General features: G+C 45.3%; 1 protein-coding gene across 1 annotated transcript in view; it reads right to left on the bottom strand.

Moving 5' to 3' along the window:
* Positions 1 to 230: 230 nt before the first annotated feature.
* Positions 231 to 26,978, bottom strand: part of LOC144758571 (uncharacterized) — a 113,837-nt gene continuing 87,089 nt past the window's right edge. Inside the window, exons 2-3 of the mRNA XM_078646434.1 lie at positions 19,519 to 21,083; positions 231 to 478 (exon numbers count right to left, since the gene is read on the bottom strand). Coding sequence (XP_078502560.1) covers positions 231 to 478; positions 19,519 to 20,371 — 1,101 coding nt within the window. The 5' untranslated portion in view covers positions 20,372 to 21,083. The remainder of the gene's footprint in view (positions 479 to 19,518; positions 21,084 to 26,978) is intronic.

The raw sequence follows: 26,978 nt of genomic DNA, 5'->3' as shown, positions 1-26,978 counted from the left end.
CTTCAAGTTTTTATATTTTAGGTCGGTCTGTTAGATTATTAATGGCGTTACTTACGTCTACGATGTTATCTTCAGGCTTTTTTTATTGAACAAAGGGAAAAGTGGTTTCTTACTTCTGTAACTTTATCAGGCTGGTTCTGAGGTGCTTTATATCTTCGTTTAAATTCTGTAATCAATTTCCTATTACTGCTTTTAGAGGAGATAAAGAAATGATACTGTTTTTAACCTTATTACTCACTCTCTGTTGTTTTTTCCTCTGTATTTTTGACATTTGGCGGAACTGGGGATGTTACGAGAGATGCTGATTTCTCTTCTTCAACCTCCTCCTTCTTTTTGTCCATTAAAACCATGTTATTTTGAAGGATTAATTTGTTACTTGTAGTTATTTTTTTTTCTGCTACTTCCTCAATCGAATAATCTTTATTTCCATTAATTTGTAAATGTTCTCTTAAATCCTTGATTATTGCATTTAATACTTCTGGAATTTTTGCCAATTTATTAATCAACGGTGCACAATTACAATCTGGATATGGTGCTACTGGTTGTGCCTGAGCCCATATTACTAGGTTCTTTAATGTTGCTAGCTTCTGGTGAATTCCCGCTACTTAAGATGCCATGACATTGAGAAGTTGCATTTGCACCTCCATTTTTTTCGATTGGTACTTTAGTGCCTCTAATGTCATTTGCAAAAAGTTTGAAAAGAAGGTTCCAGATTGCCCCGGAGTCCCAATTTCCAGAGGGTAGTGTTCCTGGGACTTGTCTGCTTTCCATAGGGTGCTGTTTAATATTCTCACAAAAGGGGCTTAGTTGTTCTTCCTCTTTTCTATTTAATTGTGCTGCTGTTCTGATCATTATTTTGGTAGGGTGTTCTCCAACACTGCAGATTGTCTGATTTCAAAATATAATCGTGCCAATTATCTTGATTTCCATTATCCTGCTTAGGACTCTCCGGTCTCCTTTTTTGTTTCATATCATTCAAAATTATATTAGTATTTATTTGAAGAGATTGTGATAAGCTATTGGTTCCAATAGTTTTATGCGGATCAACTCCTATAATGGGGCTACATTGATATACCTGGTTTGTTTGAATTAAGGCCATAGGTTCCACTCCAGAGTTTACCTTTTTAATTTTCACTGATACTTCAATTGGAAGGGGTGCATCCAATGACTATAACTGTTGAGCAACTCCCGACACTAATTCAGATGAACTTAAGTCCCCAGGTTGTAAATGTGAGGATAAAGGCACAGTTAACATTTCCAAATCAGTTATTTGCCCCCATTGATTGACTGATTCTTTCTTTATTTTAGGTATTTGATCCCCTCATATTGGTCAGGCGCACCTAATCCTTGATTTGATCTTGTTATTCTTGCCTCACTCAGCCGTTTAATTGGAGTTTGTAGTTTACATGAATCTTGTTGTATAGTTAACATGGCTCCCACTGGGTGCTTCGTGAATTCAAACTTATTTGGAGTATTCTTTGGTTTCCCAAATGTACGTATCATTGGGGATATTAACAACTGATTTTTCCCGGATAGTTTTACTTCCATTTTATTTAGAGATGTTGAGGGATGGAGTTGTTTTATTCCCTCTTAATGGGGGGAGAAGGTGGCCTCTCCTTGCCTGATCACATAGCTCCCCATAACTCTTACAGGGTACAAAACTCCTTTCAAATACCTTAGGTCTGGGCATATTTTGGAAGGGGGCCTGCACCTCAAAGGGCTCAATGGGCTCTTAATTTCCCTCCAGTAATCCAGATCAATCCACAAGAGCCCCTCAGGAAGTCTGCACCAAATCCACGCTGATGTGTTATACTGACCGAGCGAGATCACCAGATGAGATCACAGGCTGCACCCGAACCTAGTCGGGCCACCTCCGCAGTCCACACGTGCTCTCGCTCAGAAGCCATTAGCTATTGGTGGCCGCTCTCTTCCTTGCTTCCTGTGATCCCCACAAATCAGCTCCAAGTGCCAGACCCAGGCTCTAGACCAAAATCCAATCAAGCACAGGTGAGGGCAGTTAAAGAAATGGCAAGCTGCGAGCATCGGCGGTAGATAGAATAAAATGAATTCCTCACCGTATTCGCTCGCTTGGGTTGCTCACTCGAGTTGCTCCTGCAAGCAAGTCCGCCTCTTTCTCCTCTTCATGCGGCTCCAGATGCCGAAGCCAGCAGGCTCTAGCTGGCACTGGTGCAACGCAAAGCGCGGAACCCGCATCGTCACTTAATGAACGGCAGCGGCGGCTGCAGAGAGTAGAAATGACAGGATTGGCTATTCTGAGAACTCCTAGAAATATCTCCAGCGGAGCCTCAACACGATGCCGAACTACACTCTATGCTGCTTGCCGCCGCCTGTTGCTTCTCCTGTCGCTATCCTCACTGCTTCGCTGCCTCTCTGTCTTTCTGGGTCGCAGCCATGCTCCCGCTGCTCTTTGCCGAGGCAGAGAACCACTGACTCGTCAAATGGAACTGGAACTAAGTGCAAGCAGTACAAGCTTTCCTCCCTCGTCCAATGTTATATAATCAAATATTGAAAAGGGTTCACAATTTTCAGTTTTTTGCTTCTTCATTCAAACATATTTAATACATTTTTATTTATTAATTTTAATAATATTTAATTTTGTAAAAACTATTGCAGACCTCCTGAGTAGGCCTCGCAGACCCCTTGGGGTCCTCGGACCTCAGGCTAAGAACCACTGCATCAGAGAACTAATTAGGGAGGGACAATACATATAAAAGAGAGTCAAACCACTATCCACAAAATTAAAGATAGATGACTAAGTGTATTTAATGAAATTAGGACTTTCCATCATTTACAATGAGAACACCGGGATTATCTTGCAAGACTGGAGACTACCATTGTGCTATTTTAAAGCCGCTTAATCACAGAAAAATAATGAATAAGTGGTTTGCAAAGGAAAGTTTTGAAAGTGGAAGCTGAAACCAATTAGCATCTCTCGGAATGTTCTGTTGTTGCAAACATTTAGGAAGCCACTGAACCCCTAGAGGAATGACCTCATGAAACAGGTTCTATTAAGTCTAGATTGTTTCATGTGTCGTGTAGTACCTAGGAATCCCAAGGACCTGCGCGTTTTGGATGACCTAAACTGAGGGCTTGGTGTCCCAACCGCTTTCTAACACCCCCACAGGATATGTCAGCCATTAGACGAGCTAGCTCTACAGTGGCACTACCACCCCGCAACAGTGGTGCATAGTAGTCTCTGGCAACAACTGAACATGACAACCCTGATTTCTCGGGGATCGTGGTAAGCAGTGCAATGTTTCGCAAAGACACTCTTGCTTGCTTTCTCTCAGGAAATACACAGGATGCCGATTACAACTTTTCAATAAGAATTTATTGGTCCAGTGTCAGCCTTGTTTAAAACATATGTGCTGCAACAATCAGGAGACAGAAGCATACGAAAGAGATTGCTAGTACCAATATAGTAAATCGTAGCTACATTTCTACCATAGTGCTAATAAGATGAACATAAGCATTTCAGATAAAAATAGTAGCACTTGCATATTCCTAAAATGTGCGCCTTAAGTTGTTTGCTTAAGTGTACCGAGCCTAGTCTGGATGTGTAGGTGTTTATGTATATGCGAATCTCTAAATGTATCTGTAGCCAAGAAACCTCTAGGGATGAATCCACCCCCTCACCTGATGGTTGCGAATGAAGGACCCCGTCTCTGCCTCGAGGATGACACCTCGCAAGGGCAGATAATAGATAGGATCCCAGGTGGCTCTGCAGTCGGCAATAAACAGGATCTCGGGTATGTCACCTAGTTGGTTCCCCTTCAGACCGCAGGGGACCCAACTAGGTGAACTACCGTGAGGAGAACTTCCGCCAAAATTAGGAATACGAGAACCCTCATCCCCCCCAAGACCATGGGGCACAATTTTGCTACTTTATAAATACTACGTGACAATGTTTGATTGTATGTATTAACGCATGCCTATTAGTTGTAGCGCACTTTCATTTTTCATTTCCTTTGATTACCTGAAAATAGGTCCTTTAGCAGTGGCATACATAGGGGTGGTCCCTGTGTAGTCCTGACGAAGAGCTCTGGGGAATGCTCGAAACATGTTGTCATATACTTGGGATTCCTAACCCATTATAGCTAGGTTTTTCCAATATCGTACCCCGTTTTTAGACATACCAACTAGGAGCAAGAATAAAATATTTCGCCCACTAGCTAGGTATTTTTAACTTACCTCTGTCCACTCCACTACACTTTTGCACCACACTTAGGGGCCGATTAGGATGGCGGACGGACTTGCGTCCGTCCGCCACCCTTGAGGAGGAGGGAACGTCCGCAGGGGCTGCGGCGTTCCCTCCGTGCTGATTAGGATGTGACCGCCAGGGTGGCGGTCACATCCTCTATATTTAACATTGCGGCGGGTGCAGCTTCAAGCTGCACCCGCCGCAATGTTAAAAAAGCATGTGTTACATTTACATGCACAAAGCGGCAGGCACCGCACGGTGCCTGCTGCTTTGTGCACGCAAATGCAGGGGGGTACCATAGGTACCCCCCATGTGCACCCCCCACCCCCCATTCACCCAGGGGGCCCGCAACGGGCCCCCAAAGTGAATGTCCGTATGCTTTTCCATGGCGGAAAAGCCGCCGTGGAAAAGCAGTTTTACACAATCATCATAATATGGCGGACGGTGTCTCATAGACACCGCCTGCCATGTTATAGCTTTTCCGCCGCGGTCGGAAGCCGACCGCAGCGGAAAAGCGGCGGACGGAATTCCAGACCCACCAGCCATCCTAATTTGGCGGTGGGTCTTTGGTGACTCCACAGAGGATTTTCCGTCTCCTCCGGGCCGGAGGTGGCTTCCGCCGGCCCGGAGGAGGCGGAAAATCCTCCATCCTAATCGGCCCCATAGTCTTCACTAAAGTGCTCCGACGTAATTCTGCAAGTCGCAGCATGCCTTAGTTCGTAGAGGACTGAGATGGCCCCTATGATGAAGCATGTCACCAAGGGGAAACCCTGGTGAGTGAGGGGACTCAAGAAGGAAAGTTTTCTTTCCTGCTGATTTTCAGACTCACATTGAGTCAGAATCTCTTCCACCTTTGGCTAGGTTCTTCACCCGGTATCTCGGGTTTTCTGGTTTACCATTGCATTAGGAGGGTGGACCTAGCATATACCTCTACCTCCCCCTTATTTTTCTGGTTCAAAGAAGAGAAGAGCCTGCCGTGGGTGTAAAACTGTCAGTAGACTGCAGTGATAAGGGAATGGAGATTGAGAGAGGCTGTTGCACAAAAAAAATGAGACAGCAACAAAAGAAAAAGTGCCAGGAAAGTAGCAGTGAAACAGAGGAAACAGGAGCTGAGATAGCTGTAACTATGGGACACAGTTGTGCAAAGAAGAAAACGCTGCTCAGAGTTGGTGACCAGGGAAGACAGCAGTTGACAGAAAAAAAACTGGATTGAAACAGTATTTATTGAGACAGACTGCTGTACAGACGAATAAAAGTATCTTCCCAGCTTAGCAGTTTAAGAATTTCCCCACAACAGTTGTAATGCCTTTGTGATTACAATTCATGCACTGCTTGAAAGATTGCCTGAATTCATTCGAAGAGAGCAGGCTAGGCAGTGAGCCTCTGTTCCTCTTTGTGGTCATAGCACCTTACTACACTTTGCACGGAAATATTTACAACAGTAAAATGTAAGTCAATCAACTGGACTGCCCGCTCGTTTTATTAACACTGGTGTTCCTTATCTTTTTTTTAATCTAAATTGTACTGTAACGAAATAGGTGCTTTGAATTACTAATGTGGCTCCTCGGAGTAGTGTTGCAGATTTGGCTATCATTTGTTTTGGTATAAAGCAATTTAGGACTCCTCCTTCTAGGACCTCCTTTCTGGCAACCCTCTGAATTTTCTAAGCTGAAGCTAGCCCATCCTCAGCTCACTTTTTGACTTTTGATATAGTTGGAAATGTACCCCCTTACATCATGACTTATGCACATCGTCACTTTAGTACAGTGCAGAATCCCATTCCTAGACAAACTTAGCTCTGCAACCCAGACGGCCTAAAATATAATGTGGTGCTGTCTGCATCAAGCCTGGTATCCTCCGTTAAGTGGGAGAAGCAAAGAAATGAGCAGGAAGAAGGAATGGGCAGAATGCAGATTCAAAGCATATCAGTTTGTATGTCAATGTTGGGAGAAAATGTGTACCAGATAGGGAATCATACATGCATTTGTGAAATACACATTCATCCAAGGGTTATTGGCGCTGTATTACAAATGCATAGTACCCCACTCAGTTATACACACAGTCTGGTATCTTTATTTTCTTTAGGAGTCTTATTTTTAATATCAACTTAGATTTACTTTTTCTCCCATTCAGCAATCCTGGTATTGCTAACTGTCTTTTGAGTATTCGGTTTATGTGATTGGTTTTCACGAAGTGCTGATAGTAACTACTGCCGCATGCCTGACAGATAGGAACTGTAATTATTAAGAGCAATTTGGAGAAATCACATATGTGGGTAAAAGAACAGGAGATCAGCTTTCAAAATTGCACACAAAGAATGTAATATCTTACATTTTTCGACAAAGTTGGTTTATTCAATTTACTTTAAAAATGTAAGTAGGGAAATGTCCCTCCTAAAGGTGGAGAACAGAGATGTAGATTATTTTATGGCAGTCATTTTGAACCGCACTTATTTTTTTCCAGCTCGGTATTTCCCTACCTCCTTAATTAAATTAAGTTGAACATGTCACTATTATAAGCCGGGGCTTTTGCAGTAGCAACATCTTTTAAATAGAAGCATGTAAATAAAACAGCTTGTGCTTTTAATATAAAAATTGTGGTACCCGCACAAACATGTTACGTATTTTCACACTTGCAGGGTGTGTAAATCTTGTGTCTACTATCGAAGTTTCAAAAACAGTTTGTTACTATTTTTTCTTCTGCGAATGGTGATAGTAGGGCTTTTCAAGGCTTGTTCAAATCAAGAGTCAGGAAGAAAAGTATCACCCTTAGATTACATTCATTAACAAGTCATCAAGAGAGCTTCTCCTGTCAGCAGGCGATTCCTTTGTTTTGCGCGTCCCTTAAGGACCCCTGCGCGGTGAAAATGATATTGCACGCGGCCGCACAGGCGCGCAGCTTAGAGGGAACATAGAGCCCATGTACAAGGTGGACACTATGATGCCGCAGTCGGCAGCAAGCATATAGAGACACAATGGTTTTACATACGTCTTTATGCAGCCGAAGAAGGCTGCACACTACTTCTACACATAATCTGATGCACCAGTACAGCCTTGGAGAATGGCACACTGGTTTTGCACAAAACCTGACACAATGTCGCAAACTTCCAACCAAGGTCTCTAAGGAAGAATGGCTTATAAAAATAAATTGGAGAATTTTGGAAGTCGGTGAGAAGAATCTGTCACTATTCCCCTCTGAATAGAGGTCAGAACCTCAGGAACCCTCACACAATGACCGACATACCTGGGGCGGTTGGTGTATACGTACATCAGACCATCGGCCCTACTTATGGTAGGCATTCTGACCTATTTGTTTTTCTCCAGGAACACTATGAAAAGACTGGCTTTCTCAAACAGAATACACTAGGAAAAGATTACCCAGACTCCCTTGTAGAAAGCTCTCAGTGTATCAAGTACATTATTTATTAGTTTTATAAAAAGCAAAAGCAAACTCTCACTTTAGGATTAAAACAAAAAAGTCTGTTGGGCACCCATGTGAAACATGGCAGCCACTCAGCACACTTTAGGTGCTTTTAGAAGAGCTCCTGTGTCTCCTCTAAAGACACAGGGATGGCCAGGTTGGTGGAGATCGCTAAATATGGTGGACGGTAGTCCAACAGGGTAGTGGAAGTTTTTACGCCTGCTCCTCTGGCAGGCCATGGACCACCTGTCAAACTATAAAGGAAAGGGACAGTCTTCAAATGTAACCCAAAATAGAAAAATCACTAAAGAAAGACGGGCTGGATTCAGGGTGTGGTGGACAGGGCTCTCTATCAAAAATGCAACAAAGCATTGTACCAGCCAAACCACCGGTCCTCCCACCAGCCCTGTTAATAGTTGGAGAGATTGTCAGCCTTTCATAGGCATTCCCACTGGGTCTGTTGATGGAGAACTTCTTCTGAAGGAGAAAGGGCTCTCGAAGAAAACCCATCAGACATTACTAGATAAAGCAGCGCTATATAAGAACCTTAAAAAAAAAAAGTACATTTTGTATTTGACAAATTCATGTTTAAATCCCTACTGTACACGGTTAAATCCAAATCACATAGACTTACATGTCCTGTGTCAGGACAACCATATGTGTTTCTGAAAACCTGTACTTTAGGCACACTGTGGTGGACAACTATACCCTCGTGCCTGAGAGGTACTTGTCAGGCTCTGCACACAATCGAGTGCCTGCAGTGTTTAATTAGCCATATAAATCACATAAACCAACACCTCTTGTGATAGGACATGTGTGTGGGTCCCTGTAAAACTAAAACTAAACTTGATGCACATTATGATGGACAACTATACCCTCGTGCCTGAGAGGTACTTGTCGGTTCTTGCACAAAATCATGAGTGCTTGCAGTTTTTAATTTCACCCAAGTTATCACCAATATTTGACTGCTGAATTTGAATCTATGGCACCCTTATGAACGTTCTCACCCTCATGCTTGAGAGGTGCGCGTTCTTGTTTGCAAAAGTATCATGTGTAGATATGTCGCATTTATAACCATGACTCAGTAATGTTTGCCCGTATGAATTCGCATGTCACATGATGTTAGCGTGTTGGTATCAGTAACCATATAGCGCCTTCACCCCCGTGCCTGAGAGGTGCGCGCTATTACTACAATATTGAACCTTGTGGGGCATATGTGTATTGACACTCGTAAGGATGACTTATTCATTAATTCTGTATGAATCGACATTTCATATGATGGTAATTTGATATTAGCAATTACTTGTACAGCGTTTACACATTCATGTCTGATAGGTACGTGTTTTTGCTAAGTTCCAACCAGGGGCGTATATTCATGACACACCGAGTCTTTCCACCATGTCATCCCACGCATCACGCGGCAGAAAACATGCACGCGCGCAGCGTGCATCCTTTTAAAACTCTGACGGCTCGGGACCCGTGCGACTGCTGATTTTTCGGCGATTTGCACAGGACCCCTTCTCCATTGATGGCGGCGGCTTCTTAGAGGTATTTATCATGTGGCAACCTCTTTTCAAACAGGGGCAGGGTGGCCGATTATGCTCGTTAGCATTTCCGTGTCGCGTGTAATCACCGTGCCCTTTCCTTTACAGACTGTGCCGACCCCTGCAGCGGCCTTCCCTCTCTTCCCCGATTAACGACCGATACAGTGAAACCCAGTGAGTATTCGCGGTCACGGTGACATGGTATTTAATTTGTCATACCCTCTTTCACGTATTAATGTAGTTTAGTCCATTTTATATACTTGTTTTTTCAAGTAACCTGCTGATCTTGACGGCGGCCTGAAAGTGATATGCGAACTAAGTCTCCATTATCACAACATCACCCTGATATTATGTGATTGTTAAGACGACTATGAACAATTAAACTTGGTGAACTGAATTCTCATATAGATTTTCGATAACTTTACACTCGTCCATTCTGCTTATTTATTGTTGCAGTGTACCGCGTGTTCTCCTTGGATTGGAGCCGGATGGCCCAAACCTTGAAGCATTTTCCATGGTATAAGGCTTTTTGGCGTTTCTAATTCTATTTTTAATTCAGCGTGTTTGTCTAGTTGCATCACTCACTACACTTCATTTTTATAGATAACCCTGCCCCACCACACCTTCCACGTCCTGATGAAGACCCCGGTTTAAGGTCGCAACGGTTACCTAATTTCCAGTTGGGGTCGAAACGTCGACAAACCTAAACCACTACCAGATTGCGTAACCAGCATTCAAGATATCTACACAAGCGCATGGAGCATGGCTTTGTTCTAATTATGTTATGAACATTAACACCTTGCCTGCTAAGGCAATTCCCGCTGGGTGCTGAAAAGCTTTGAAAGCCATTGTTCATGACAAGGTCAGCTCGTCATAAGCACAGCTCCAGTGTACTGCATGACGAGCTGACCTTGTCATTGGCATGGAAGTGGTTAATGGTCTCTGCTGTATCTGGCTCTATCGTGAAGCCAAGGCTAATATTCCTATTTACTCCTAAATTTAGGACTAGCATTGTTTACCGTATAAAACTCACACATCACACATATTAAGCAATTTTCGACCTATCTCTCTGCTTCCCTACCGTAGCAAGATATTGGAAGCCCACGTCACAAACTGCTTAAGCTCATACATTGAGAATTCCCAGTTCCTTGACCCTCAGCAGGCGGGGTTTAGGCCTGGGCATTCTACTGAATCTGTCATCTTGGCTGTGATGGACGAGCTTAGGAATGGTGCTGATAATAACATCTTCCAGGCACCCGTACTCTTGGATTTATCGGCGGCCTTTGACACGGTCGATCACGAACTTCTGATCGACCGTGTCAACAACGCAGGCATCCAGGGCCTGGCACTTAAGTGGATCAGATCCTTCCTGTATCAGCGTTCCCAGGCGGTTCATTTATCTACTTTTTCAGCCACACAAACCAGTCTAACTTGCGGAGTCCCCCAGGGCTCCGCCTTATCGCCCCTTTTGTTTAACCTTTACATGCAACCCCTTATGGTATCCCTTCGCAATAGCCCGGTCACCATTTTCAACTACGCCGACGATCTCCAGCTGGTCTTCAATCTTGATTCCACCTCTGCATCCAGTACTAATTTTCAATCTACTATGCTATTGATCAGCAAATGGATGTGTCACAGCCAGTTGAAACTTAATCCAGACAAAACAGAGCTTGTCCTTACTGGGGGACCTGCCAACACCTGGAACTCTAGCTTCTGGCCACCTTCTTTGGGCACCCCCCCACACCCTGCAGATTCCGTAAACAGTCTTGGTGTCATTATCTGCAAAGATCTATCAATGAAATCCCAGATCAGCGCTGTTACCTCTTCATGCTTCTTCCATCTCCGGAGAATCCGGAAAATCTGCAGGTTCTTGACTTTGGAGGCCCTCACTCTTGTCATCATGGCCCTGGTAACCTCTCGTATCGACTATGCCAATGCTCTCTACGTCGACATCCCAGCCTACCAGCTCCACCGCCTGCAGCTGGTACAGAACCAAGCAGCCAGGCTTATTTTCCACCAGCCCAAACACCAACATGTCTCTCCTTTGCTGAGGAACCTCCATTGGCTTCCGGTGGCTAAACGTTGCATTTTCAAACTTGGCTGTACCATCTTCAAGGCACTATCTGATCAGGGCCCCGCCTTTATCTCCTCCAGGATTCATCGGTACGTCCCCCTCCGTGTCCTCCGCTCCTCACACCACAACCTGCTTACCATTCCAACTTTCAAGCGGAAAAAACATGGTGGCCTCAGATTCTCATTCCTGGCCCCCAGGTTATGGAACTCACTCCCGAATGAACTCAGATCTACTTCCAGTTACACTTTATTCAGGAAACTCCTGAAAACTCATCTGTTCCGGCAAGCCTATGAGTAATAATGCCCCCCATGATTGCCCTTCCGCTCCTAGCGCCATGAAACTGCCTGGTGACCGTGCGCTGTACAAATACTTTTAACATAACATAACATAACATCCTTTTACCCACTTACCCCCCTATCCCACTCCTCCACTCACTGGGGCACTTATGTAACTGTATGACTACAATGTAATGTATATATATGACATATTACACCTCTGTGCACCTTGTGATTAAATAATAAGTGTGCCAACCAGATATATGCATTCGTGTTCCCATATTTGTACACTTTTACGGTAAGGGGACACCTATACCGCCGTGGCGCCTTCCTTTTCAGCTGCAGTAGGCGCGCAGCGCTTTTAAAACTGGCAATTTTAATCGTTTTTGTATGTTTGCTTAAAATTAGATTGTGCACCTGGTTTTTACCTGTTTTTCACCAGCGCGGTAGCGCCCACATTCTTCCACCATAATTGTGCCCCCCACCGCTTGCAGAAGCGGAGCGCTGTCATCTGGCATTATTTTTCTGGGCAGGAAGTAGGGCCGCCATCTTGGGGCTGCTGCCTTGCAGCGTGCCACCTCACTCAGCGCTCTAGTTCTCCGCGGGGAGAACGAGGAGGCTGTATTTAAGGCGAGCTGGTGGGAGCTGCTCGACCTTACGGTAAGGGGACACCTATACCGCCGTGGCGCCTTCCTTTTCAGCTGCAGTAGGTGTGCAGCGCTTTTAAAACTGGCAATTTTAATCGTTTTTGTATGTTTGCTTAAAATTAGATTGTGCACCTGGTTTTTACCTGTTTTTCACCAGCGCGGTAGCGCCCACATTCTTCCACCATAATTGTGCCCCCCACCGCTTGCAGAAGCGGAGCGCTGTCATCTGGCATTATTTTTCTGGGCAGGAAGTAGGGCCGCCATCTTGGGGCTGCTGCCTTGCAGCGTGCCACCTCACTCAGCGCTCTAGTTCTCCGCGGGGAGAACGAGGAGGCTGTATTTAAGGCGAGCTGGTGGGAGCTGCTCGACCTTACGGTAAGGGGACACCTATACCGCCGTGGCGCCTTCCTTTTCAGCTGCAGTAGGCGCGCAGCGCTTTTAAAACTGGCAATTTTAATCGTTTTTGTATGTTTGCTTAAAATTAGATTGTGCACCTGGTTTTTACCTGTTTTTCACCAGCGCGGTAGCGCCCACATTCTTCCACCATAATTGTGCCCCCAACCGCTTGCAGAAGCGGAGCGCTGTCATCTGGCATTATTTTTCTGGGCAGGAAGTAGGGCCGCCATCTTGGGGCTGCTGCCTTGCAGCGTGCCACCTCACTCAGCGCTCTAGTTCTCCGCGGGGAGAACGAGGAGGCTGTATTTAAGGCGAGCTGGTGGGAGCTGCTCGACCTTACGGTAAGGGGACACCTATACCGCCGTGGCGCCTTCCTTTTCAGCTGCAGTAGGCGTGCAGCGCTTTTAAAACTGGCAATTTTAATCGTTTTTGTATGTTTGCTTAAAATTAGATTGTGCACCTGGTTTTTACCTGTTTTTCACCAGCGCGGTAGCGCCCACATTCTTCCACCATAATTGTGCCCCCCACCGCTTGCAGAAGCAGAGCGCTGTCATCTGGCATTATTTTTCTGGGCAGGAAGTAGGGCCGCCATCTTGGGGCTGCTGCCTTGCAGCGTGCCACCTCACTCAGCGCTTTAGTTCTCCGCGGGGAGAACGAGGAGGCTGTATTTAAAGCTCGCTTCCTCCGCGCAGCGGAGGCGCCTGACTCGCGCCTGAGTCAAGCCAGAGTCCTGCCCGTCTGCGCCCGTCAGCGTCCCGGAGGCGGTTCGGGCGGCGGGCGGGGCTCTGCTCTCCTAGCATGTGTAAACCCGGCGCACTTTTTGTGCGGTATACATCTGAGGAGTTGTGCTCTCTGAATTATCGGGAGAGCCGTTGTTGCTCTGTCTTTCCGGCTCGCCATAGGGGTAAGTCTCGTTGCCCGGGCTGTGGCTGGCGCCCTAATCGGGCATTGTCATCTGTCCCTATTAGTAACAAAGTGGGCGCAGAGTATGCCTGTATGCTGCTAAATACCAGATCGGCGTGCTGTCATGCGCAAGACATCTTTGAGCTCCTCGAGACAGAGAAGCCTCTCTGTTTATTGTTGACCGAGACATGGTGGGGAGAATCCTCGAACCCCGATGTGGCGATGGCAATTCCGCCAGAGTATAACATCCTCAGGAAGGACAGGGTCAAGGGTAGGGGCGGAGGTGTCGCACTGGTGGTGAAGAAGGGTACGGTTTGCACCGTCTTGCAGACGGAGGATATCCGTGGCTCGGAATCGCTTGCTTTTTCAATCATGCTAGCGCCGCACCAATCAGTGAAGGGACTCCTGGTCTACCGACCACCAGGCCCGCCCGGAACGTTCTTTGCTGATCTCGATTCGGTGTTGCTGGGACTGGTCCTGAGAGCAGAACATTGTATAGTAGCGGGGGATTTTAACATCCGGATGGATGTTCCCTCTGACCCCGCTGCTATAAAGCTTTCCGAGACCATGACTCCGCTGGGTTTTACCCCCTATTTGAAGGGGCCGACTCATGTTAAGGGGCATACGTTGGACCAGGTCTTTTCCACTTCACCTTTGGTGGTGAAAGAGATTCTCCCGGTCTTGTGGTCGGATCACTGCCTCGCCAAATTTGTTATCAGTGGCACTGTCAGGCCGTCCATCCCTGTCCCTCAGCAACGGGTATGTGCTGCTAGAGCTTTTAATAGAGTGACCCCTGAGATGTTGGCTCAGGCCGCTTTGGACCACCCCTGTCCTCTTGCCGGTGAGCTGGAGAGAGACTTGGAGTCCCTGCAGGAATGGCTTGTGGATAGGCTTAATGACCTGGCCCTGGTGCTGCCTCCCCGCTTAACATCAAAGCGGGCCTCGGCCCCTTGGTTTACTGCTGCACTGTGGGCTACGCGGCAGCAGTGCAAGGTAGCCGAAAGGGCCTGGCGGGCACACTATGACAGCGTGGACAGGTCTGCCTACAAGGCTGTGGTGAACGCCTACCATCGGGATATCCGCCTCGCAAAGAAAACCTACCTCGCGGGTAGAATTGAAGCAGCCTCTAACTCTAGTAAGGAGATCTTTACTATTGTTAGAGAATTCATTTCTCCTCGGACCTTTACGTCGGACGAGGTGCCCTTAGAGTCCTGGGCGGCGGATCTTGCCTGTTTTTTTACGGGCAAGATAAAACTTATACAGGACTCTTTTCCATCGGGAGCACCTGAGGAAACATCGCTTACTTCCGAGGCTGGCCTGTCCCCTCCCGTCTGGCAGGGCGCCATCTTGGCCGATTTTCCATCCTTGCCTGCCTCTGCCTCCCTAGCGCTTATGGGCAATTTAAAATCTGGGTCTCCACTTGACCCCTGCCCAGCTAAGCTTTTGGGCAAGTTGGCGGAGGTGGTCAACCCACTGGCGAACCCTCTTCTCAATCTTTCGTTGAGTCAGGGAGTGGTTCCGCCAGTGTGGAAGCAGGCAATGGTTATCCCGCTGCTTAAAAAACCGGGGCTTGACCCGAAGGTCCCAGCCAATCATAGACCGATTTCGCTGTTGCCGGCCCTCGTTAAAATCTTGGAGAAGCACGTTCAGTCGGTGCTCTCCAATTTCCTGGAGTCTCATGAGATCTTACACGACTCCCAGTCTGGCTTCCGTACAAATCGTAGCACCGAAACAGCGCTCCTTGAGGTTTCTGAAACCATCAAAGGAGTGTTGGATACCGGGGGTAAAGTCATGCTGGTGTTGTTGGACTTGTCGGCGGCTTTTGACACCGTCCCCCATGATGGCCTTCTCGCAAGACTCTATGAGATTGGCCTGCGGGGGACGGTGCTCAAATGGTTTTCATCTTTTCTTGCCGGCCGCCGGCAAACGATCTGGACTCCGCCTGACACCGCTGTGATGCCGCCATTGGGAGTCGGGGTCCCTCAGGGCTCTATTTTGAGCCCGACCCTCTTTAACATCTTTATGACCCCCTTGGCGGCGGTCGCGGAGTCTTTCGGTGTCCGGATCGTGTCGTATGCCGACGACACCCAGCTCCTCTTCTCTTGCGAGAGAGGGGCTGACTTTGACGGGGAGAGTATCCGGAATTGCCTTGGGGCGGTGTTCTCATGGTTCCAACTGAACAGCCTCAAGTGCAATTCCGACAAGTCCGAGGTACTCTTCTTCGGGTGCAATACGGAGCCTAGCTGGCAGGCCTGGTGGCCCATCGATATGTTCCCTCCGTCCGGCTCTTCCCCTATGGCTAAGAACTTGGGGGTTAAGATGGACAGGGGACTGTCGATGAAAGCCCAGATCTTTGGGGTGACCGGCACCTGCTTCAGTCTTTTAAAAATGCTGCGGAGGTTCCTGCCTCTTTTGTCGGAGGAGCATAGGAGGCTGACAGTGCAGGCCCTGATAGGCTCCAGGTTGGATTACGCCAACATTCTCTACCTGGGCCTACCAGAGTACCTGCTGCAGCGGCTTCAAGTTGTGCAGAACGCGGCGGCCAGGGCCATTTTTGGTCTGAACAGACGCACCAGCGCCTCCGGGCTAATGCGGACTTTGCACTGGTTACCGATCCGTAAACGGATCGCTTTTAAGGCCATGATATTGGCCTATAAGGCACTCCACGCAGTGGGAGCAAAGCATCTCCAAAAGAGATTGGTCTTTTACCAGCCGGGCCGCTCTCTGCGGTCTGAATCTTTGCTTCTGGCGGCTGTCCCTCGTATCAAGAGAGCCCGTTTGGGCGGCCGCTCTTTCAGTCTGCTGGCCCCACAGATGTGGAATTCGCTTCCACTTCTACTTCGGGGAGCTACCACTCTTCTGGATTTTAGGAGAGGTCTTAAAACTTGGTTGTTTACCCAGTAGGCCTCCCTAGCAGTCCCTCTTTGTCTCTGTGTGTGTTGTGTTTTCTTTTTAACAGTGTTATGTTACTCTGAATTAGTTCCCCTTACCCAAAGCGCCGGGACACTCTTTTTGAGTATCCGTTGCGCTATACAAAAGTATAAATAACATAACATAACATAACATAACATAACATAACATAACATTTATACCTGTGTTGATATTCTTTGTTCCTATTAGATACCAAGTACTGGGACCACTCTATCTATGTACTAAATCCCTTGTGTGGCACACTGCTTTCAAGTACTCAACATTCTGTGGTATTTGTATGGATTATTAACAAGAGTAGTGCCAGGATACAGACATATTTTTAGGTTTCCTAAACAAATCGGGTATGGATTGGGTAGAAACAACTGAATTATATTCCCAAAACAGGAGTGAAGCCCAGATCTCAGTATTATAGGTAGCACTTCTCTCTTCATTAAAACAGAAGGAGAGGTAGTACAATCTCAAGCATAGTGGCGAGAATAGTCCCCTATGATTACACCTGCGCCAGACTCCCTGCTGAAAGCAGTCATGCTATTGAGATTTGACCACTCTATTGCCAAATAAACTAGGCTCCTTGCTGACATCACAAATTATCTTTATAGTTTAGGGAAAGAATCACATTTAAGATCTCCTATACAATCAGCAGTCAAATACAATGAATTCAAATACATATGTTGTTTTATTACATATCTAAAAACATACATTTCGTATTCATATGTAAAATCTAGTCATCATTGTGTACAATTCATAGCCTCATGATTGTTCTTAATGTATCATAATTTAGTTCATGTTAATGTTAAAGTAAATTGAGTTTGATCCTGGTACACACCACTGTAGTGTGGTTTTTAAAGGCTCTTGGATGTCCATACATGGGTGGTGTTTGGATGTTTGGTTATGTATCATTAATACAGATTTATAAAGTATTGGGTTTCAAATTTCTTATTCCACTAATGACCATAGAAACCACTTGTTCCTAAATATAATTTGTTCAGCTTAGAACTTGTTGCTGATAACGTGTAAGGAAAGTGAGTTTGACCCTGGAGCAAACCCCTGTAATGTGTTGTGTATAAGGATGGGTGTGCTGAAAAAGCAGTCTTGTTCCTGTTCCTGACTGGCAGTGTGGTGGTGTGGTGATGATGATGATGATGATGATGGTCGGCAGCAGGAAGAACATCATGGACTCAGCACTTTGTTAAAATGAACTTGGTGGAAAGCATTAGTTTCTACTATCTTTGGCTACTGAAGATGTATCCTTTCTTCTGCTGTGATTATTATATCGGTGAACTCCTTCCTCTAGGCAAGGCTGGGCTATGAGAACACTGTTTACTTGGCAGCTCCAGCAACACAAAAGCACATTACAGATGATTCAGAATGCTACGGTCTATCTTATTTGTGGTCGGAGGACGTCCCAACAGCATCACAAAGTTTCACTGCTTGCTCACGAGGCAGCACATACTTTCTATGTCCATTCATTCCCTGGCAGTTTATAAAACAAGAGTTTCTTTTTACTTGTAAAACAAACCTGAATATCATTTGTGTCAAAAATCTGTATCTTTTGTGTTCCTTTACTTCTGAATCCGGATTTTTTTTCCAGGGCCAAGGTTCAAGAAATGTAAAGCAGGGAGTCGATAGTTCTGGACTCTAAGAGTTGGAATTCTTTACTGCTCAAGATTCTTTACTTAACTGTCAAGCTTTCGGAAACGTATTAAGAACTAAACTTTTCGTCAGTTCTCTCCGATCAATACTTTCGCCATCATGAAAGGATTTTGTCCTTTCACTAGTTAGGAGTTGGTTGCTTGATTTTCTGTAAATAAGAAACGTCTAAAATATATTTATATACAATTAATAAGACCGTGAATCATTTACATAGTCAGTGGTGATCCAGCTTGATATTGGACACCTCTGGGGAAGTGCTACTATGGTGGGTGCATTAACAGATGCATCTGAAGAGTGAATTAGCATAATTCCTCCTGCATCTGGGCTTCAGAGGTAAATGTTGTGCGCTGCAAGCATTAACTCTCAGAGTTACAGACCACAATTTCCTACTTTGACTTTTTGTGCCATTGGACGTTGTTCTCTAGCAGCTGTCATTGAACCAGTTATTGCACAAAATGACCAAACACCATAATCAGCTAGAAATATTGTCCAGTCTGTGCTTGTTAAACTTATTTAAGTGTGTTGTGTTTATAGGTTTTATCACTAATCCCTGTAGTTAGCTTAAAATCCTTCCCACAACACTTCCAAATCAACTACAATGGTATGGTGTCTCTCGTTTGTGTTTATGTAGTGCACTTGAAAGGCCTTTCCCCAAGTGGGTTCACTGAAGCTTTCTTAATGTTGAAGGGGCATTAAAAGTACTTCCTCATTTACTGTAGTGGTAGGGTTTTCACCTGTGTGTGTACGCTGATGGTTCCTTAATGCTGAGTAACGACTAAAACTACTTCCACATTCACTGCAGTGGTAGGGGTTTATCACCTGTGTTGTGTGTTCGTTGATGTCTTTGAATTTCTGATTATTGACTAAAGCACTTAACACACTGCACTTCAACATTTTTTCCCCTGTGTGTGTTCGCTGAGTATTCCTTAATTTTGAGGAACAACTAAAACTATTTCCACATTCATTGCAATCCTATGTTTTTTCTCCAGTGTGTGTTCGAACATGTTTTTGTAGGTCTGATGACCCACTAAAGTTATTTACACATTCACTGCACTGGAATGGCTTTTTCCCTGTGTGTGTTCGTTGACTCCTGAATTTAAGGAATCACTAAAACTACTTCCACAATCATTGCAATAGTATGGTTTATCCCCAGTGTGTGTTTCTTTATGTTTTTGTAGGTCCAATAACCGACTGAAGCTCTTCACACACTCACTTCAATGCTATGGTTTTTCTCCTGTGTGTGTTCGCTGATGTCTTTGAAGACATGATAACACACTGAATCTCTTCACACATTTGTTGCAATGGTATGGTTTTTCTCCAGTGTGTGTTCGCTGATGTGTTTGGAGGTGTGATAACCGACTGAAGCTCTTCACACATTCACTGCACTGTAATGGCTTTTCCCCTGTGTGTGTTTGCTGATGACTCCTGAGATTTGAGGAATCAGTAAAATTACTTCCACAAATATTACAATAATATGGTTTTTCCCCAGTATGTGTTCGCTGATGTCGTTGTAGATGTGATAACTGACTGAAGCTCTTCCCACATTCAGTGCAATGGTATGGTTTTACCCCAGTGTGTGTTCGCTGATGAATTCTGAGAGTTGAGGAATCACTAAAACTACTTCCACAATCATTGCAACAGTATGGTTTTTCCCCAGTATGTGTTCGCTGATGTACTTGTAGGTGTGATAACTGACTGAAGCTCTTCACACATTCAGTGCAATTGTATAGTTTTTCCCCAGTATGTGTTCGTTGATGTGCTTGGAGTTGTGATAACACTCTAAAGCTCTTCACACATTCATTGCAGTGGTATGGTTTTTCCCCAGTATGTGTTCGCTGATGTGTTTTTAGACTTGATAACTGACTGAAGCTCTTCACACATTCACTGCAATGGTATGGTTTTTCTCCTGTGTGTGTTCGCTGATGAACTTGGAGTTGTGATAACTGACTGAAGCTCTTCACACATTCACTGCAATGGTATGGTTTTTCTCCTGTATGTGTTCGCTGGTGCCTTTTAAGAATTGATAACTGACTGAAGCTCTTCACACATTCATTGCAATGGTGTTGTTTTACCTCCATGTGTGTTCGCTGATGATCTTTTAGGAGTACTAACGGACTAAAGTGCTTCACACAATCATGGCAACTGCACGTTGCTTCTCCTGTGTGTGTTTGCTGATGGCTCTTTAGTACTGATGACAAACTAAAGCTCTTGCTGCTTGTGTATGAGTTCTCTTTCTTGGTTAGTGTCTCTGGGTCTGGTTTATAATTATCTGCATCCCATGACTGCGTTTCCTGAGGAGCTAACATGGTTGATAAAGCACTTGTGTTATTCTCACATTCCCTGTATGTGTGTGGTATTTTGGATGGTTGATTTCAGATTTGAAATGAAATACAAGACTCACCAACTACATATATTACAATTGTGGGAAGTAAAGCTTCTTTGTAGGTGGTAATGTCTTTAGATTGCGGAATGGTTTTGCATGTTTATGAGTGAAGATTAGTCTTCCTTCTGGTTGAAGCAAATTGGGAAAGTCTGTTGTAGATCAGAGACCCTCTCTTTCCTTTACCCTTCAGTTGTATGGCTCCACTCCCTTGTGATTTTCTCTTGCTCCTGTGGTTTGGCAGAAATCGTTTACAATACACCTAGCATGCTGAATGGTGGTCTGCCATCATTACATGAAGACGAGCAATGCTGTATCCACCTCATACCGAACACATGATCAGAGCTTGTGTTGGACGACTGTTTATACAGGAAGTGGTTTGTCAGTGTTGTTGCCTTCATTTTCCAGAGGTCATTTCTTATCCTGTTGCAAGGAGGTGCACAGCTCAGACTCTTGCATCCATTGAAATGCTCTGGACTGCCTCTTCCAGGATCTATCAGTTTATCTTCAGGTTCCTCAGTCTTTGACTATGCAAATCTTTTCCTGAATATTGGAGCTCATTTTTTCTAACCGCTTTTTTTAGATTTGCACGATAACTGTCATTATTCACGCTCATATGTGCATTCAAGGCTGGTTTCCTATTGGATGTAAAGAGATTTAAAATCACTAAATGGAAATGTAAGATAATGTTAATACACAATATTTAACTAGTTGTAAAATACATCTCGTCATGACCATTTATGAACGTTACCAAGAGATATTTCACCATACACAGATATTTAACTAAATGTTCTATTGAACATGTTACATTCTACTTAATTCAGAAAAGGAGGTGATTTTCCAGTGTTCACAGAGTAACTTAGTAAAGAAAGAGCACACAAGGAGTGCCCACTTGCTAGAGGTACAGCTTAACGAAGACGCACATGGCTAAGATTTCATTTAAACAAGAACGGATTGTGTAAATAGAGATGGATCAGGTTGTGCTGCTGTCACTTCAGTTTCAGTAACCCTTTCAAGACTACATGACAAAGAAAACTCTTCAGGAAGTATATAATTAATGTAACGCTCTGTTAGGAATCAACAGCCTTGACTTGTGTGATTGATGTGGTCTGACACTTTATTGTGGCCCCTTATCTTCTGAGCCTGTACTTTATAGACCTTCCCTAATGGGAATAAGGAGGAGCAGCGAACTACCGTCGTTGCTTGGCTTACTCCTTCGTGACCACGCCCCCTCTCCACTTCCTGGTTCCTGCTCGTGTGCTTTGCTGGCGTCTTGAGGACTCTCTGTTGGGGTTCTTGAGGATTGACGCTATTATTTTGGTTGCTGCCCCTTGTCCCCTTGATTTCCTGCTCTTGGAGTGGTGTGTGTTTGCCTGCCGGTCCTCGGCATTTCTTCGCCGCTTCAAGAACCGGTGAACGCGACGCCCCTACCAACGCTCACGCATTTTGCGGGCGTCGGCAGTTCACTGCGTTCATTCTCTTCTGTCTTGGTGGCTGCATTACCTCCTTTTCTTGTACCATTCTTTTGGGTCATTCCTATTGAGAGTGAGCGCTCCGCCCTGTCATACTAGGGGCCGGGTGTCTCACCTCCTGAGTGGGTACTGCTCCGCTGTACTTGCCCCCTGTGCAGCCGGTCGGTGCCCCTCACTCCTTTTCAGTATTTGTTTGGTTGTGTTTGGTGTATGGTTGTACTGCTCCGCTGCACTTGCCCCCCCTTCATGCAGCCGGTCGGTTCACCTCACCTTCCTTTATGATATTTGTTTGCGTCTGAGGTGTGTTGAGTTCTTCGTGAGTTCTTTTGGCCCCCTCCCTGTTACCTGAACTCATCGATGAAGCTCGCCCGACCTACAGTTGGGGTAAGATCCATCATTAATCACACATGTCAATGTTTCTCTATGTTTAGACAGAATAACAGTTGGGAGTGTTACTGTTTATAACTTGCTTTTGTTTCCTAGCCTGGACCATCCCCTGAGACGCCTTCTGTTATTCGTTACCCCTCGTATGAGGAGAGTGGTGGACACTCCTTGGGTAAATTCCCTCATACTTTTAGGAGACAGTAGACAGGAGTGTTTTATTATCTTATATCGCATTCTTGCTTCTGTGTCCTGGAGGTGGAGGGATTCCTCTTCGCTCCTGTGGAAGTTGGCCCTTCTCCTAACACGCTCTAGGACGTATATAATAAAGGTAACGCTCCAGGAAGTATATAATAAAGGTAACGCTCCAGGAAGTATATAATAAAGGTAACGCTCCAGGAAGTATATAAGAATGGTAAAGCTCCAGGAAGTATATAATAAAGGTAATGCTTCAGGAAGTATATAAGTAAGGTAACGCTTAGGCCCCATAGGGCGTGTGGCCCTAGCGAAAATGATTATGGTTCCCAGACTGCACCTTTGTTTATCTCCTGGTGATATCGCCTCGCTCCTTCTTTCGAGAATTAGATGCACTGCTCACTACTTTGATATGGGCAGGCAGGCACAGAGTAGCCTTACTAACCCTCTACTTACCCACAACACAAAGGGGTTTGGGGGCCCACTCCTTTGAGGCATATTTCCTGGCAGCGCAACTTCAATGGTTGTCCCATTGGACAGCAGAACGACACGTGGAGGAAACATACACTAATGAGGGTCGGATGCCACTCCCGGCCACCCAGAGACTGTTGATGCAAGGTACCAAGCCTTCACGTACGCACCCCCTACATGTGTCGATAGCCCGCAAATGCATGATGCGCATACACCGTATGTCAAAAGGTCAACCCCTCTACTCCCCGCTGCTCCCATTAGTAGGATTCCTGCTACGGGAGAACTATGATACCTCAGAAGCCCTCCGGATATGGACAGAACGAGAGGTGACTGAGATGGACTCCCTGTTTGAAGATGGGCAGCGGAAAACATATGTCCAAATGATGGACAACTACCATCTCCCTCCGGGACAATTCCTGGTACATAGGCGACTAGTAGACAGCGCCCGTCAATGTTGGGACCTCACGGAGGGAGAACTGCCGACACACCAGGTAATACATACAATCCTACGTTTGGGGGTGGGCAGACACTTGGTCACGTGGCATTACAAGGCGATAAGGGAACTGATCACAACCCCTTTGCAAGCCTTGCGTCAGAAATGGGAGTATGAGATAGGGTGAGTGCTTAATGACAAAGAATGGGAAAAAGCTCTAGAATACCAGAAAAAGGTTTCAAGAAACGCACGCTTCAAAAACATTCAATTCAACATTTTACATCGCGCATACTTAACACTGCATCGACTTCACCAATTTTACCTGTATACACATTTCACCTGCCCCAGATGCCAAACACCCGAGGTGAACCTCAAACACATGTTCTGAGACTGTCCCATAATTCAATCATTTTGGGGTAGGGTCCATCAGGTGTTGGGGACGATGGTCCACCTCACGAATGTTGACACATGGGAGGCATGTGCCCTGGGGGTCTTCCGCAGGCGGAGACAGAAAAGGTGCAGTGCAGGTTTACGTCAGTCTTGCTCCTGGCAAAACGGGTCATAGCCATGCATTGGAGGGCACCGGCAGGACCCCCGGAAGCAGCCTGGATAGGTGTCGCTTACAAATGGGGGGCAGCGGAAGAAGAAACGCTAAGAGATGAGGAAGTGAGGGGGATTTGCAAACATCCCATCTCCACGGAATGGGCACAACTCATGTTCAAATTTACACAAGAAACAATGCTAGACACCTCCCCCGGAACTACACGATCTCAATCTCAAACCCCACTCCTGTCCCCGATAGCGAAAGAAATGCCAGCATACTATAACCTTGGGAGATGAAGGGCCGACCGTATACTAAAATTTCACCAGCCTGGAACCCTGACCCGTGGTGAAAGAAGTAGCTTCCTTAGGACGTCACGCTCCCTGATCTACTGATGCCACAGATACTTTATAAACGAAATGCAACCAACCACGTGATAGATGATTACCACAATACAGAGTGTAGGTTCCCCGACCCACTTCCATTCCCCTCTCCCTTTAGTTAACTGTTCTAAATTTACCCCCCGACACCCCAAGCATTGGTTCATAAGTATTGGGAACACACGCAGGGGCATTTACTGCAGAGGTGTACAGGGATAGAGTGGGGGACTAATTCGTCTTTCGCGCCCTCGCGAAAACCCACACATACAGGCACTAGACATTGGTCATCCTATTATCACACATACTAGTCCACTGGAGATGTAATAACCATGTAATTATGTTGTCTCCTGCTAGAGCTATATGTTATAAGATAGAATGGATGTTCTGCAATACATTGATATAGACTGGCAGCCTGTTTACTCCTGTCATCATGTATTAATGCAAATGTATAACAATGTACCATGAAAAGAAAAACTCCCAAAGAAAGAAATCTTAACAAAAAAAAGGTAACGCTTCAGGAAGTATATAACAAATGTAGCTTCATTCATACTCTTCTTGACAGTACTTTCCAGTTTACACTGGAGCAGCTGAAGTTCCAACTCCTGTCTTTACTTTCCTGTTTGTTAAGTTATCTTTGCCACATTCCTAGGGATAGTTCAAGCATTTGTTGGAAGATTGCACCATTTATTATAGAGATTTCATTACAACCAGTAATATACCTGCAATATCTCTTCTGCCAATACGTGTCTGCTTTTTGTCTTTTTCGACATTACCAGGGTATCTGACTTGATGTCTTCCGTTTGATGCCAGTATGCTTCTCAGTCGGTGGATGGAGCATTGGCAGAGTGGGACAAGATGACCATTGCTTTCATGTGAGTGAAGCATTTACACTGTTGGGAATTTCTTAAAATCAGCTTTACCTTACTCTCTGTTCATCACCTTCCATCTCCCTTATGTCTGCGTACTTGCTCAGCAGGGTTCATTGACAGCTAAAGCAGAGGAGTGACTCGATGACCACAGCAGACATCAGGTAATGATTTGATAGAAAATCGCCATGGTTTGCAGAAGAATCAAAAGAAGCTCGCCCGGGACATAAACACAGAGGAAGGCGAACATGTAGGTACATACTTCATTTTGAGTCTTTTTCAGGCTTTTAATGGGCTGGGAATTGGTGTGCAATGTATCTTAATCCTGCGGCTGTTCAAGGCACTGGCTGCAAGGGTGTTACCACTTTGACCCTTTACAAGAGGGGAGCAGAGCCTTCCAAAGCACAACACCTGAAGGCTGCCTGCCCTGAGGGGAAGGTGAGGGTCCACATGTCAGACAATATCATCAAGGGACATAAAAGGATCCTAAGAAACACAGTGGCAGAAAGGCAAAATCGTCAGCCCAGATGGAGAAGAGCTGGGTCCTCCACTGTTTCCGGAAAAGTAAGTGATATTGAATCTTTCTAAGATTAGGAGGCATCGAATTCCATCGGGTCGGAGCTAAGACATGGATGGAGAAACCACCCATTCTGGCTCTGCTGTAACGAAGGATTTGGGCCAGGTTTAGATTGGTGGAGCGTAGTGTTCTGGAGGGCATGTAAAATTGCATCCAGACAGCTAGGCTGGGTACTCCTTGGATCTCTGTTTTTTTTAGTTACGTTTTAAACAGTTGTCATGCATCCATTTGGTCAACGCCGATACACAGTTTTTAGATTTGACACAAAAGCCAGTCAACTCTGCCAACAGGGAAATAATTAGCTGAGTGTCATCAGCATACGACACTAGTGAGATATTCCAAAATATTTCACTACCTCCTCCAGAGGCCTGATGTGACTATTAAAAAGGGTAGGACTGAGCTCCGAACCATGAATGATGCCAGGAGCTAGTCCTCTTTGTGATAAGGCGAAAGGGGGACGGGGGTATAACTTTAAAAGACCACTACTTTAAAAAGAAGGTAAATCAGGCCAGACCTTTGCCCTGTACCCCTAGGTCAGCGAGGCGAGTTAATATTATTGCATGTGAGACAGTGTCGAAGGCTGCACTTAAATCTAGGCGTATCAGAGCCCTGGATTTGCCAGCATCTGCAGTACTGCAAAGGGATTCAGTAACTGTTAAAAGAGCAATTTTGATGCTGTATGATCTAAATCCATTTTGGGAACTATCTAATATTTTATATTGTTCAAATATTTTGGTTAGGAGATTGTTTACATGTTTCTCCCTATCACTGGACAGAAACGACAGAAGAGAAATGTGTTGATAGTTTTCTGTCTGAGTGGCATTTAGCGAAGGCTTTTTTAGAAGACGGATAACCTTGGTATGTTTTCATGATATTGATACTTCTTCAGTGCTCAGCAAGAGTTTGGCTAATTCTAGAAATATGGGTGTGAGGCTTTTTAAATATAAGCAGGTTTAAATGGGTCATCGGGAGATCCAGATTTCACTTGAAGCATTAAGGTGGAAATAGAATCTGTGTCAAGTAGAGCCAATTGGTCCTAGGGAGCCCATTGTGAGTAGTAGGTCCCTGTGTCAAGAGAGACAGGTTTGACTGTTTTCTCACCCCTGTTAAAGTAAAGATAAAGATCATTGACCAAGCTTGCTGCAGTGACTGTTAGAAGCTTCCACTAATCCAGGAGTGACGGTGGGTTTAATCAGGTTGTTCACAATAGAGAAGAT

The sequence above is a fragment of the Lissotriton helveticus genome, chromosome 1_1 (assembly GCF_964261635.1).
Source record: "Lissotriton helveticus chromosome 1_1, aLisHel1.1, whole genome shotgun sequence".
NCBI classification, from domain to species: Eukaryota; Metazoa; Chordata; class Amphibia; order Caudata; family Salamandridae; genus Lissotriton; species Lissotriton helveticus.
Note: the sequence above shows the minus strand (reverse complement) of the source record. Positions and strands in the feature narration are given on the sequence as shown.